Genomic DNA, 15,681 nt, shown 5'->3' on the forward strand with positions numbered 1-15,681 from the left:
CTACATACTAAATATACTATAATTATCAGGGTTCCTACTACAAATAATAATAAACCCGTTAACATTATAATTAATAGCATAGTCTTCTCCTCCATAGCTCTGCAAAATATAAATGACTAAACGTGAGATTCAATTTTTGTTTGTTTTACGCTCTTATATTTCTATATCTGTGTCTATGGTTACTTTTTGTAAAATCTTACGTTATATTACCATAGGCCTACTGTTAATGTACTAAAACTCTACATTGTTCTCTCTAAAATGCACAAATGATGCATATTTTTTAACAATGAATGATGTTCCTAGTCTCATGTAACTTATTCGAGTACTAAACCTTACTCTCGTTACATATTAATTCTCTTTTCGTCGCTTTTATCATTTTTTTAAAGTCGTAGCAGCTATACATTTTCACTCATATTTACGTGCTTAAATATACTTTATGACTGCTTTTACAGCTATATTTAGGTACTAATGACTTTATTAATGTTTCTTCTACCTTTCTATAACGCTACAAAGCATTATTTAAGAAGAAATCATACGTATTGCATCAAAATTCGCGTGAAATTGTGGTATTTCTTGTATGTGGGAGTGGCTTGTGGCCAAACAGTAACCACAATGGCCGCCTGACTCCGCCCCTTAGATACGGAGTACAGCCGCTCAGTGAGAAGTGAGGAGCGCAAGAAATGCATCCTCGCTCGCTCGTACAACATCGAAGATGGAATCTGTTGATTCTCTCCCTGCATGTACATTTAAATATCTAATGAAATGAATACTTCATTTATTATTAATAACTATCGATATGCCAATTGATTATTATATAGATTATTAAGTATCAATTATTTTCACTCTTTCTTTCTCTTTTTTTTAAAAAAAAACTTGAATTTAGAAAACAAATTTAGTTCAAAATACCTTGTTTACATACCACGTTCGACTATTCTAGACACGATGCACCACGTATGTATTCGCTTTTGACTATTTTACGTCTATTAACTATTCTTTTATATATTATTTTTACTTTTTCCTTCTCGATGTTTATTTCTTTTAAAAACTTTTCGCATACTTTCTACGACTTATTTATTTCACTAGTAAGCTTACTTTTTCTAGTTTGACGCTAATAGTATTTATAATATTCTTTACCCTAATAGCACAAGTAGTCCACGGGACGTCCCATTATGATCCCGTACGACCCACAACGATCCTAAAAAATCCAGGATATAAATAGGTAATCCCAGGGAAGTCCCGCTTGGGACAGGCATGGGTCTATATGCATGGGAATCCCACGGTTGTCCCGCAGGATGGCCACTAGCAACGGGAAATAGAAATTCACAAAATTATACGTATTTCTCTCATAATAAAAGAATATGTTTAAAAATCTGCAGAAAAGAAAATATAAACCATAAAATTTCGCCTGGTCCTCAGTGCTGTGGTGCGCGTTCGGAACCGTCATTTGTTTGTCACAATTGCATTGTGGTTTGTGGTATTGGAGGGAATACGTGAGGTTCAGCGGTGACGCAGTGGTTGATGTTAGTGAAATATTAAGTGTTCCAACAGATTTTAGTCTTGATTTCGGTAAGTGTGTGAAATGAAAGTTTTAGTGGTTTAAAAAAAAATAGTTGTTGTTATTCTAGTTGTAAAAAAATGATGAAATGGTGATCATACAGCCGTAGTACTCAATGTTTAAAGTTCAACAGAGCAGGAATGCTATGAACAAATGGGCAGATTTACAATAGGTCGGAATCTTTTAAAATATTTTTCACTTTTTATGTTTCAAATAATTATCTAAAACCTTCTTACTCTTATTTCACACTGTTATTTCATGCTGAAATTATGGCGTACAGTTTAAGAATAAGCACGCAAACTGATTTACCATAAAACCTGCATTGTTGATGTACCAAACTGATAAGCAGCCATTCAGTGTCCAGCACCAGCCTCTGGGATTTTGTTAAGATATGTGTGGTAAAGCGAAGATGAGCAAATATTGTCTAGTTATTTTTTACTAGATTTGGAGCACTAGTGTTACAAAACGCTACATAACTGATCGACTGAAGGGGCTTAGAAGCCCCGCAGGGCAAGTTGTTTTCTACCTTTGAAGTGACACATGATTTGCATGGGGAAGGTTTTAGATTACTGGTCCCCGATGTGGATTAGTAGATGGGTAGATTTCTTTCTGTACTAAAGTTTATACATTTAACTTATACAGTATTGCCGAGCGAGCGTTAGCGAGTGAAGGCGGGTTAGAGCCCCGCAGGGCACGTTGTTTTCTGTCTTTATTACTGCTCAATGGCAAGGGGGACCAGTAATCTAGAACCTTGCCTTTGCACTGCAACCATTGTTTCTAACCATTTCCCAAATCTTCAGATACAACACTTACCATCTCGTTCCTAACTTGTATTCAGCCGCCTTCTGCCTTAGCAAATAGTTCCACCATAACATATACTTTCCTATGTTACTTACTCCCACATATGGTTTATGAAATTGAATGAAATGAAATATTTATTTTAACGTCTCACGATTGTGCACCGAGGATATGGGAAACGGTGATGATGAGAAATGAATGAAATGGTGGAATGAAGAAAGTGGGAGGAAACGGGAGAACCCGAGAAAACCCACGCACACGGTGTTTGTCCACCACAGAGTTCACTTGGCGCGAGCTGGGATCGAACCCGGGACCCCAAGCACCAGAGATGAACGCTCTACCTCTGAGCCACCGCGGCCCCATATGGTTTATGAGTTTAAACAATTATATTACCGTTTCACTATTTTACTACTAATATTTTTCGACCTATAAATTTTTCTTTTGGTAGAGCCGTCTGCTAAAGTTAACCCGCCAAGGTGTTAGTTAGCGAAATTGATGAACATGGATTATTTTCAATTAAAACTGCTTTCATCATATGTTTTGTGTTTCTTTTCTGTTGTGAAGTGACTTAAGCAAACACAACAGTGTTGCACTTAAAAGCAGCGCAGCAGAATCTGCCTTTTTACAAATTTTAACCGGACGTATCTCATGCAAATTTCATCATAGTGTTGAAATTTGCAAAGACGATGCAATGAAACAGTTTAAAGGCTACTGTGGAGACTTTTTTTTTTTTTTTACGTAGCTTGAGTTACATCTCTCCACTATATTAATGTTTAAATTAAAAGTGGTGTATTTACTTTACGAAATGCAGGTCTACCTGAGCGAGCGAACGGGGTTAGAAGCCCCCCGAACATATTTGCGACTTACAACTACAAATAATAGCCGAACCCCTTCAAAACGCAACGGAGGTTGAAAGGTTAGAATTTCCAAATATCGAGACTGTGAAGCGTGATTCGGGTTATCAGGCACCAGTGACGAAAGATTTTATGCGAATAACTAAAGTCTTAATTAAATTCAATTTGGGGGTTGCTTTTTGTTTCTCCTCCAGTCTTTTACGGTAGTGATTTTGATTTAAAAAAAAAGCAGGGTTGGCTGGTTTAAACCAAGGTTTAAGCCAGGTGGTTTTTTCAAAAAAAAAAAAAAAAAAAAAGAAAGAAACTGGTTTAAACCAAAAAACGAAAATGTTCGTAAAAGTGTAAGTGTTTGTAAAATCTTGATGAACACACATTTGTGGGTTATCACGTTTCACTCCCGTATATTATTCGTATTATATTCAGACCTAAATTCCCCATTCATTACTCAAAAAGATTATACTACAAAAGCAACTCTTTTTATGTAAGTTTATAAATGTTTGTTTTGTGATTTTTTTTTGTAGTTATTATTGTTATGTAGGCCTAATTGCAATCAAAGAAACATTCTAAATATTGTTTTGTTTCAAAGTTTACTATTAATAAAATACATCGAAATTCCGTACTTTGTGTGTGTGGGGGGGGAAGGGTCATACAGACCCCACGAGAGGCATTTAGTGAAATGAGAAGTATCTTCGATATCTATTTATGTATAAATGAGTCTGAGCCAAAGTGGACCCAAATAATTCGTATCTTTGTGATATGCAAATTAAGTCGTCACCAATATAAGTCGTTGTTAACTAACTTGAATTAAATTAGTTCTTCTGTACTCCGTAGTACTTTGAAATTGTCCATATGTAATTCAGTATAATGGTCTCACTTGTGCAACTGTTTATCTTTTTGTCCTTCCGAAATGACTCTTGAGAGCTATATTAAGAAGCATGTAAAGATCAGTACAACGTATTTTTATCAGGATTCCTTCGTGAGTGAGTCGGTAGACGTATCGCATTTGTGGCCAATTAGTCCTGGTTCCGAGTTCAAATGGAGGACAATTTCTATCGGATGTAACTCGAGAAGCAGTTTTTATTCCGCTTTAAGCTTATGTGACCCCTTCCAGCATAACCCGGCTGTTGCATAATAACATCAAGGCGAAACAAACTTATTTCTGTCCATATATGATATGAAATTTTGAGCAAATTATTTAAACCAAATAAACCTGGTTTAAACCAAAAAAACCGTTTTTTTTGGTTTTTTCAATAAAAACCATGGTTTTTGCCAACCCTGAAAAAAAGTGACGTAGTTGCGTTACGAAACATAGCTGAGCGAGCGAAAGGGGTGAGAAACCCCGCAGTTTTTTTTCTTTCTTTCATTAGCACAATGGTTCACTAAGCTGCAGTACCAGTTCCATGGATCGAGTTGGGGGAAATACTAAATGCCATCCCAGTTAGGCAACTTCACTCTTCACGCACTTTATTATATTTTATTCGCAAAATACGCAAACCTAATTTAATGCTAATATATTAAAATATACTAGTTTAGATTTTTTATGACAACGATTTGTAATATAAGAAAAGATAAAAGTATTGCAGTAACTCAAATTGTAAAAGCTGAGCGAGGGTTGTATTCTGAAAAGAGGAGGAAAAGAGAAAAACAATATCTGTGAAGGGTAATATTGGCTGGAACATGTTACCTTATTCTTAATCTGCACGGTGTGATTTACGTAAAAGTGGTAATTCGCAAATATAATCGAAAAATATGGATGACTATCCCAGTCATGTGTTTCTTTTATTTATATATTTAGTCAGCTTAGACAAAAGGTCTAGTGAGCTTTTGTCCTACACCCGCCAGTGAGTGATGGAAGGCGGTGTTGGATGTAAAAGTAATGGAAAGCTACAACGTATTGTGCTTACTGCTCATAAATCCTTGTTATTGCCAGGGTTGGCAGAAACCATGTTTTGTCGAAAGAAAAGAATTTGATTAAACCATATTGTTTTCACATTGTTACTTTTTGTTCAAATTGATTTCTTTATTTATTTAGGTTACATATAACTAAGTTTGTGTAGCCTTAACATCCTTATGCAACAGGAGGTTGATGAGCCCTTTCACAACATAAAAGGCTGCTCCGAAAGTAGACATCAATAAAAATGACGTAATAAAGTTAAGTCATGCGCTTAAAATACAAGTTTTCGTAAAAAGCACCTTGTTCGGTTTGGTGCAATCAGTACATTAGCATAATTACAATCTGATTTTTTACTAGGGAACAACAGAATTTGGGCTTCGCCCACTTCACTTTATTCTAATGCGGATAGTATTCTGTGAATCGGGATTGTGCAGTTTCAGTACAGAGCTGAGCGGTATATATATATTTTACATCGAAAAGCTCCCGCTTTAATCGTGCCGGTGTGATTTTTCATAAGCAGATTTATTTTGCATATTAATTTTCCTAGGGTTATGCCCTAGGCTAAAGGAGACTGATGATGATAATAAGTGAAATGGTGAAATGAAAGAAATGTAAGGAAATGGGAAAACCCCGAGGAAATCAACACACATGGTGTTAAAATTTATTTTATTGTCACTGTATAATAGCCAGTTCGCTAAAACCGACGTTTATTTCTTAAAAAAGGCTGGAACTTTAAAATTAAAACTGAAAAGTCCAATTGATAAGATGTGGATGTAGCCAATAAGGTTTCGCAACTTCTAGTTCTGAAACTTAGTCGACTATGATCCTGCCAAGTTCGGTCACCAAATACCTGGGACTAGTTCTGTTAAATAAAAAAAATAAAATAAAAAAAAATAATAAAAAAAAGCTCGCTCACCTCAATAATCTGTATAGTGATTTCACTTGTGCAGTTGTCTTTCTAAAATAATTTAAAATATTCACAAGTACGCAAGATCAATATAACATATTTCTATCAGGTCTCTTCTGTACATGAGTCTACAGAGGGTCGAGCTAGGTCTTGGGTTCGGGGCCAGGCGGAGGACAGTTTTTCTTGTGTGCAAACTGGGTAAGTGATTTGATCCCACTTTAAGCTTTAGGTTCCATCCTTCATAAGGTCTCCGCTGTTACATAAAGATGTTAAGGACAATCTAGGCTTGGAGTGTAGGGTCTCTCAGTAGCATGGCTATATGAGACGTGCAACTACAGCTTAACGTGGAATCTGAGTCACATGAGCACCCATCGCGAATTTGAGTCTCCCGCATCAAAGGCGCGTACGCTAACCATACAGCCATGAGGGAGCTTGCTAAGGTCAAACGAAATTAGTTCTATTCACATGTAATCTAAATAATTAAAGCAAATCAATTTAAACCAAAAAACCTGGTTTAAACACTAACAAAAAAAGGTCTGGTTTCAAACTCAAAGCTGTTTCTGTTTTCAAACATGGCTTTTGCGAGCCCTGCTGAAATTTCAAGCATTGATTTTTCTCATTAATTCTAGGAAATGGAAAGAAAGAGAAAATCCGCAGATTGCATATCTTCGAGGCATTTACGAAGACGGATAAAAGAAGAGACAGATGAATTGATGTTAACAATCTGTGAGAAGACTGTATCATCAGATAAGGAAGTTAATATTGAATCAAACAATGGAAAGTCCCCGATCACTGGTTACGTGTCAGCAAATGTTCGAGGTAATACTTTAGTTGTGGAGGAACCCCTATATTCTTCACAGAGGCTAACATATGATGAAAGCATATCGGGAAGTGGATTGTCTTCAGAAGAAGTTCAAGGACATAAAATATCAGATGAACATAATGAAAGATCACCGCTGGAGAATTTCCCTCTTCAAACGCTGGACGACCTCTATGAGTGTGAGAGGAGGATTGCAAATGATCCAGCATTTAGGAGACTTTTGGTATGTTTAGCTCCGTATTTGTTGAATATATTTAGTTACGAGAAGAAAATGTATGTTTTTTTACAAATGACAAATATAGTGTTGCCACCTACCGCGAAAAGCCAGTGAATTTGAAGATTCTAGAAAAGTCAGGGATTTCTTTTTTAAAAAACGGGAAATTTGAGCTTAACTGAAAACATAAGAATCACTGCCAAACCAGTTTGTTTCTGTATGTCTTATTGTAAAGGAACTCATACTGTTCTTATGGGTGAGACAGATAGTATCCCCATTTCTGTTGGCTGAGCACTAAAAGAAGTAAACAATTACGTGATTAAAAGAAGAGCGGTAGTTCGGTTCTCCTATGTTATACATATAAATTATAGGTAACAGGACATGTGCGAGTCATGTACATTTGTCAAATCAAAGTATTTTAACTTACAATTGTGCAGTTTTTTACTACTCATTTTTTGTTATGCTGGTGATCACTTTTAAATGTATAAGGAACGTTTGTGGCGTAACTTGCTTGCAGTTTTAGGTCCCATGCTGTGAAATTTTAAATTTAAATTTGAGTAGTAACAATCAGTTTTTCAGTTCTTGTTGTTGATCATCATCTTGAAATTTACGTTTTCCTTTTAGTTTAGGTTTCTTGTAATGTAAACGTGCATACAGAGGTAGAATACTGTATTTTTGTGGTGCACTAATGTAATGTAAATTGTGCTAAGCTTCAGACTGAAAGTTGCCAAATAGAGATACATATTTATACCTTCTGTAATATTTAAAATATTCTTATGCTTCTACAATTCCTTACTTAGCTCTTCTTATCCACTATAGTATAGTTGAAGTGTGTTATTTATTTTCAAAATTCGAAAGTACCCATTTGAGTAACTTAGTGTAAAATTTTGTGAGAAAACTTTGAGTAAGGGAGTTTTGAAATCCCAAAAGAGTAGCCAGCCTCAAATATGTTTCTAATTCAGTTTTATTAACGATATGTGTATGTTTAAGATGTAGCAGGCCCGTTGCCACAGGAGACTACGAAGAGCTAAGACCCTTCTAGAACATTTTTTAAAAACGTTGATCATGGTTACATATGTGCTCAGCCAATATGTTCTTAAAAAAAACCTACATACGGAAAAAAAATCATCAATAAAAGAGGCATTTACCATACGTACAACAGACAAATCAATCAACATTTTTCAAAAAAAAAAAAAAAAACAGGAGACACCATATGAAACTAATAAATCTACAGAACCAGACAACCGGCTTGAATGTGTCAGATACACCTTGAGTGCCTAAAAAATTTGCCTTATTTCTTTCTTTTTTATCTTGATTTAATTTCTTTTTTTCTTCTTCTTCTTTCTTTCTTGTGCACACCGTCGGAGACAAACATTTAGCCGAAGCCCAGTCTTCGAAATTTTTTTGTTGTGCGATAAAGCTTAGTATGTATCGTGAATATAATGGTATATGTTCTCGCGATGTGTACAATATATTGAGTATTTTTTGGTGTTTCTTAATGTCCGAGAAATATTTTTAACTGAAACATTGAAAACAACCAACTTCGATAAGAATGAAGTATACTTTAATGTGTTAGTATCGCTATTGTAATTTAAATACTTTTTTCAAAAATACAAAGAATACCTCGAAAAATTTTTTTATGAAGTTCATAACGTTTAAAGTGCTAAGACCTGATAATTCCTGAAATTACCAAGTTTGCAATCAATAGAATTTTATATTTGTGCTCTGATAAATTTGGTGCGTAATTTAATGTTAAATTTTATATTTCAGATTGCAGAGCTCCGTAAGATAGGGGGTACTAATATTGACAGTATTGTTACGAATATAATGAAGCGAATTCTAACCAACATGTTAGCAGCGGAAATAAGTTGGACAGGCGGAAAGACGAAGACATCATTCTCAGCCCTTGCACTTTGTGATGTTCTTACAGGTAATATATTATGATTTATTATATATTTTCTTATGTTATTATTTAAGACGATTAACTAGAATTTGTATGTGTTTCCACTCGATTCGACCATCCACTACAAAAATTATCCAGAAGTTAGTACTGTAAGACAATTCTCCGAAGTAATTTGTTCACAGAGCTCAGTTTTTCCAAAGAATTTGTATGAGAAAATAAATGTCGATATGTTTCGAGAAATTAAATTCAGGATTGTGAATTAGTATTTTATACCAGCTTACATAAACTTATTCTCTTAGTTTCTTGATACTCACTACTTGTTTAATATCATAATTGACTTTTCTTAAAATTTAATGATCGTGAACTGTTGTTTCATTCTATTTTAAAATTTATTTTTGAGAAAGAAGAATGGATGGTAGATTTTTTTATAATGTTGAGCAGTTTGCGTTATCCAGGAGATTTTTTTTTTAAATCATGGTATAGTACACAAATATTTCTCATGTTTTGAAAAACCTCTAAACTTAATTATAAGGTAGAATTACAAGCTACCACGTGTCTGAAATGCTTCGTGATTTTAAATAAAATTAGGATGTTGTTTTTGAAATACACTAAAGTCCTACAAGTTATGGGATAGCGGTATAGAACCACTTCATGTGTTGCGGAAAACAAATATAAATGCACATAGCACTCGACTTCTGTTACTTGAACCTCTGTAAAAGGTCATTGACCGTGATGTTGCTTCTACGACGAAAACTATCAATGTGTGTGTTGCACTTGATAACTGCCAATATGCCGGATAGCCATACTGATCATGATCCCAGTTGATACGAACTGATGGTAGAGTGCGTATGTGGCGGAGACTCTAGACGCCGTAGACTCAAGTTATCAACAAGGCAGTTACAAGCTTGTGGCCTGTAATTATGTGGTGCGTGTTTATATGGCATTCTTGGATCCTCGAGTCCGATTGACCTAGACAATATCAGCAAGCCAAAATTATTCGCGATTGGTTTGCAGAACATTCTAAACAATGAATCGGCCAACTATACTGCTAGACATAAAGTTCATAGAAACATGTACGATATCATCGTACGAACCATTTGTGCACACGTTTTACTTGCAACAATCACGTCATAATAGCCAACAACCAAGACTTTATGAAGGATTTCCACCGACTTGTCGAGTCCATGCCATTACAAGTTGCTGCACTCGCCATGCTCGAGAAGGCATAGCACAATAGACCTATTATCTTTGTATCCCATAACTTTTGGAACCTCATTTCACCTATTGAAATGCATGTCGAATATTATATTTCATATTCCTTCTTGTTATAACACATATCTATTGCAGAAATTTGCCAGTTTTTCTCATTCAGAAATATTATATTTCCAGAGACAGTGAGGCAACACGCGTCCAGCAAATTTGCTACAGATGCTGAGATCAAAAGACCAGTTCAAAGCTGGCTTCGTCACGCAACGGAAAGAATGAAAAGAGAGAAACGTAAGTAACATATTGACACTTTTAGGTTTGTAAATTGCTTGCTCTTACTTAGTCGACGTGGTGAAGGGAAGCTTCAAGCAATCAATTATAATACATAAAATTATTCTGTATTATAATGTAATGTATTGTTGATGTCGCACCAAAGACACCATTGTGCGACCCTACGTCGTTGTAAAATTAATAATACACTCTCTTTGCATGTGTAACGCACCCGCGATAGGCATGGAAACCCATTTACGAAGTGGGATGTGTCTACTAAATACGTTTTATGACTTTTAAATAGTGTAGATGGCTATTCTAATTATTATAGTTCTGTATTTTTATCTTCATACAGGTCAGGCAGTCTTCTTTTTTAATGTTATTTTGCCATGTCCCAAGAAATCCTACACGATATACTTTCACATAAACTATAAACATGCCAAAAGACTGCTTGGGGGCGATCGTCCTTCGGGATTCTACAGGGTGTTTACTGGAGTTGACTTCTTGACTTACAAATTTTCAAAACACCACCCTGGATAGAAAAAAAGGCATACTATGATATTCAAGAAGCTGTAAAATGTGTTGATAAAGCTAGTTCTTTAATATTCTGATGGAAAGAATGCATAGAAACTAGTGGGTTAAAAAAAAAAGGAAACACTATTGATTTTCTTTCTCGAATTACCAAGTTCTTTCAATGTTTGACCAATTAATTTTATCATCACCTACACCCAGATAATGGGACTGCCATCTTGAAGGGTCTCAAAGGAAATCTTTATATTTCTCCAGTATTAGACAATAATTTCCAGTACATTCCAATATTTCCAGTAAGAAAATCAAATATCAGTATTTCAAGTACCAGTAGACATCCTGTTCTACACCACAGTTGATTCACATTATCTTCATTGTGTGTGTGTGTGTGTGTGTGTGTATGTGTGTGTGTGTCCAGCGGAAATCTTGTTCTTTTTTGTACGGTTCGGGTAATTTTTGGTCATCCCATTGCAAATACTTGTATCAATATTGTATTTTGTTTATTACTTAGTTGCTTCTTTCTAACTTCTATCTCAAGGTTTGTAACAAAGTAATGCTAGTAATTTGGCTTCATATGTTCCGTTTTCCACTTTTTACATGACATCTGATACAAAAGAAAGTAAATGAATTCAATGGATAGAGTTTTTTTTCTTTCATTGAAACAATTTTTTACTTACGTCAAGGGATAGTAATGTTCAACAATGAATAAAAGAGACAAACATCATTATCCAAAGCTCGAACTGGAATGTGTGTGTGCCTCGATTGGCCTGGACAGTTAGCTATGTTGCTTGTCTTTGCCTTTTGGCTTGATTACTGATTTAAAGGCTAACTTTATATATTCATCGCTATGCGAACTAAATCCAAACTTGGTGTGCTTTCTCTGCTTTTTAAAGTTCGTTGTTGGTTTATAATTAATACTTAGTATTATATTCACTTCTTGTCAGAAGCGCGACTGATTCGCAGCATCACATGTACTTACATATTTCTAGCGAAAAGATTTTTCAATTCAAGCAAAACAGGTCTCATTGTCTTATGACTGGATCATAATAATAAAGCGAGTAATTCCAACAAGTGTCATCTCCTTACTACTTTCCATACATCCATACGTATTTAACGTAATTATTAGATTTTTCTGTGGCTAATTTTTTATGAATATTTGCACTCACTTCGTCTTTTAACAGAATTTTTTTCCTTTTCCATTTTGTAGGGAAAGGGGATGAACAAAGCGCGATGTTGACAGGCAAATGAATACACATAAAGTGCTATGTGACTGAAGCCGGGATGAACATGCAAATGCTCACATTATAAAACCCTAGATGTATATTTTGAAAGGGTGAAAAAATCCCTTCATGTATGATAGCTTTTGAATAAAAGATTGTACGTGTGTAACCCATTTGTTTTATTAAGCATATCTTTCTTTGCTACACAGATGCTAGATAACTACGATCCAAACGTGACCTTCGGTTATTAATGATTAGTTAGGTTCATGTTTCAGAAAAGGCAGTTTTTTTTCCCTAGTTGAATCATGTTCCATTCTTATTTTCTTTCTATCCCTTGAGGAGAAATTTACAGCTGAACAACACTAAGTTAGTTATTATTACAAGTAATGTGGAAAAATACTATATGCAGATAACTTATATATTGTAAATAGCTACATCTTCGCTCTTATTTCGCATAGTCCCATATATGACTATGTTGAATCGTACAGATCACTTTGTCACAAGGAAGACGTCTGAAGGATTTGATGATGATACAATGTGGCGTCAAGCATCCACTGGCTACATTTTGCAGTTTATCCCGCCAACAAGGAGATTGTCCAAAGGCACCAATTGATATATTTTCTCACGAAATTTAAATATACCTAACCATAGCTAATATCATTGGAAACGTTACTGCGATAATAGAGAGTGCAAGTCAACGAGTCAAACATTTGCTTTTGAAATGTTTACCTATAGCCAGTGGCGTATTTAGGGGGGTGGCTTCCGGGCTTAAGCCTCCCCCCCGAAATCTTACTTAGTATAGTAAAGTAAATGAAATATCTTGCAGAATTTTCACATTTCCAGGGAAAGCCCCCCCGAAAGATAGCAAAGCCCCTCCCGAAACAAAATCGTAAATACGCCACTGCCTATAGCCTATAAATATGTACCTGACGGGACTCACTGGGACTTTGAAGCGGAAGTTCATGTACAGGCCACCCTGTGGTATTGCACGATAGCTCTATCGGTAATTACAGAGTGAAGCTATTGGTTATTTTTAGGCTCTGGCTTTTCAAAGGCTACACGTGAAATAACACATATTCCGTTTGATTTGCACTGTACATTGTGTTTGCAAATCTGAAACCAGAGCCTAAAAACAGTCAATAGATTCACATCGTCATTTCTGGTGCAATGCTACACGGTTACACATGAGCTTCCGTTTGAAATCCCGTAGGATTCTCATCAGGATTTCACGGATGTCTCAGGAGTCCCACGGGATCGTCCCGGGATTATCCCATTCGCGTACGTGGTTCTGCCTGAGGATATCCTCTGGTTTCCTACGGGATTCTTCCTGCATGACTCCCGCTGGAGTCCCACGGGTCGTCCCGTTTCCCGGGACAAACGCGGACATCTGGAATTCGCGTGTCAGTCCCATGGATGTCGCAGGAGTCCTATAGGATCGTCCCGGGATAGTCCCGTTTTCCCGGGCGGGAGGGCCATGGGACATCCTAGGGAAGATTTTGTGCTGTTAGGGTATTTATCTATTTATCAAGCTTCTATCCTTATTTTAATAGACATTAATTTCTTGTTTTCGACGTTCACATAGCTTTCAGCTATTGATCTCACTGATGTTTTGATTTTATTGAGCTTAGTCATTATCTATTTGCATGTTATCTATTTTTTATCTATGATATCCTATTACTAGTTTTATTCTTCCTGCTTTTCTTGCATTACCAAAATACCGAGTTTTGTTGTTCTATTTTCGCGCGACATTTTCCGTACAAATACCTTCTTCGTTTCGCCAATGGATAGTCTGACCCTAGTTAGTCTAGGAATCTATTACCTAGGCTTATCGACTCATGTCTACCACATTCGCTTGTTAAGTATTTATACTCATTTACCAATTGTTTAATATACTAATAAAGTGATTCTTTTCCAGGTTTTCATTCCGACATTGAATTTCTTTTTTTAAATAGTTTTCTTCTCCATACCACTAAATGTAAAACTTTTTTTTCCAACCCAAGGCACATACAACATGGTTTTACATCATACACTTTACTTTATTATTATTAGTTTATTATTATTATTAATATTATTCTTGATTTTGAATTTTATATTGCCGAATTGACTTGTAAAGTCTACAATACAATATTACAAGCAATGTAGTTGTTGATATTAAAGCTATGATGATCACACCTATTACATACATAATATAATCCGTTTTTAAATGTAGCTCAGCGATTGTTGTATCGACTTTTAATTTCAATAGCTTTTCCGGTAATCCATTCAACTCTTGTGTAAGTAAAGAAAAATTAACTTGTTTCTCTGTCCAGTTACCAATTAATTTAATGTATTTATTCCGAACTTGCACTATTTGTTTAGTTGCTATTACTAGTTCTCCTATGATTATGACTACAGTTAGTCTTGCCATTTTCATACACAAAATGACAAGGTAACAAATTCACAATATTTCGCCTAAATTCTTTTTCTTTCATTGCATATTCATTAAGAATGTTGTATGCATTGGTACACTTATCATGTACCGGCACAGATTCTTGAACATTTAAATGTAATTTTACAGTTGTGTACACCATGTTTGTTGCGTGCACGGCATATGCGTTCTGCATTAACGCTAACCCAATCTCCGGCAACGTAATCTGCTGATGATTATCTTCTGCTATGCACATGTTCATCATTAGCAATCCCAAAATTATAATCTTCAACATGGTGTTTACTGTAAATAATTGAAACCTAAAATTACTTATTCTTTTCTACATATTGAATTTATTTTATTTATTATAATAAATTTTAAATCTTTTATTTAGATATTACTTATGTTCATTTATTGATTTTTTTATCGTGTTTTAATTTACTTTATTTATGTTGTATGCGTACCTTGGACAATTTACTATACAAATATACTTATGAAATCTCTAATTAAAAAATACTCTATATTCCTAACAACTTTAAATTCTGTAAATAAAACGTGTTTACCAGTTGAGGGTTTTCTGATTGAAACCGACATTTCCTTCGGTTTCGGATGGACTTTGAATGATAAACGGCGCTCCAACTCGCCGTCCACTGCCAGAAACAGTTTGCTTACAGATCACCTATTAAAAAAATTAAACTTATAAAACTTTATTTTATTTTATTTTCCTTTTCGTCTCAACAATCGTTAACTATTGTTGTACTTGAGTCAGTAAAACCTACGGTTCATTTTCACGTGTTTTTTCTTAGACGTCGCTGTCTGAATTCAAATCATACCCTTCATTGTCAGACTCTCCATCGTTTGGTCCAAAAACGGTTCTAAACGTCGGATGTCAACCGTATGCACTTTTTCTTGACCCTTTTTGTCTCGTACTGTACTTTATAAGAATTATTATTCATCCGCTCCAAAATAATACCACGAGTGTTGAACCTTCCTCCAAAACATGCAGGAGTGCCAGCTCTTGGCATTTCTCTTATCCACACTTTTTGTCCAATGTCGAAGTTGGGTTGAGAAAATTTCTTCTCAATCTGCTTCTTCTGTGACCTGA

The 15,681-nt window shown here is 35.3% G+C and overlaps 1 protein-coding gene across 2 annotated transcripts; it reads left to right on the forward strand.

The window, feature by feature from the left end:
• Nucleotides 1–1,135: 1,135 nt before the first annotated feature.
• LOC145675974 (uncharacterized) lies at nucleotides 1,136–12,338 on the forward strand. 2 transcript variants are annotated; one of them, XM_081746803.1, is made up of 5 exons: nucleotides 1,136–1,566; nucleotides 6,638–7,051; nucleotides 8,813–8,972; nucleotides 10,335–10,442; nucleotides 12,157–12,338. In XM_081746803.1, exons 2-5 carry the CDS (start codon nucleotides 6,641–6,643, stop codon nucleotides 12,195–12,197), a joined length of 720 nt encoding a protein of 239 aa, XP_081602929.1. In that variant the 5' UTR covers nucleotides 1,136–1,566; nucleotides 6,638–6,640; the 3' UTR covers nucleotides 12,198–12,338. The 2 variants fall into 2 exon arrangements, 1 of the variants encoding a protein (XP_081602929.1); XR_014129255.1 differs by lacking the exons at nucleotides 6,638–7,051; nucleotides 8,813–8,972 and having other exon boundaries at nucleotides 1,344–1,566; nucleotides 12,157–12,186.
• The last annotated feature ends 3,343 nt before the right edge of the window (nucleotides 12,339–15,681 follow it).

The sequence above is a fragment of the Thermobia domestica genome, chromosome 18 (genome assembly GCF_964235325.1).
Source record: "Thermobia domestica chromosome 18, izTheDome1.hap1.1, whole genome shotgun sequence".
In the NCBI taxonomy this organism is placed as follows: domain Eukaryota; kingdom Metazoa; phylum Arthropoda; class Insecta; order Zygentoma; family Lepismatidae; genus Thermobia; species Thermobia domestica.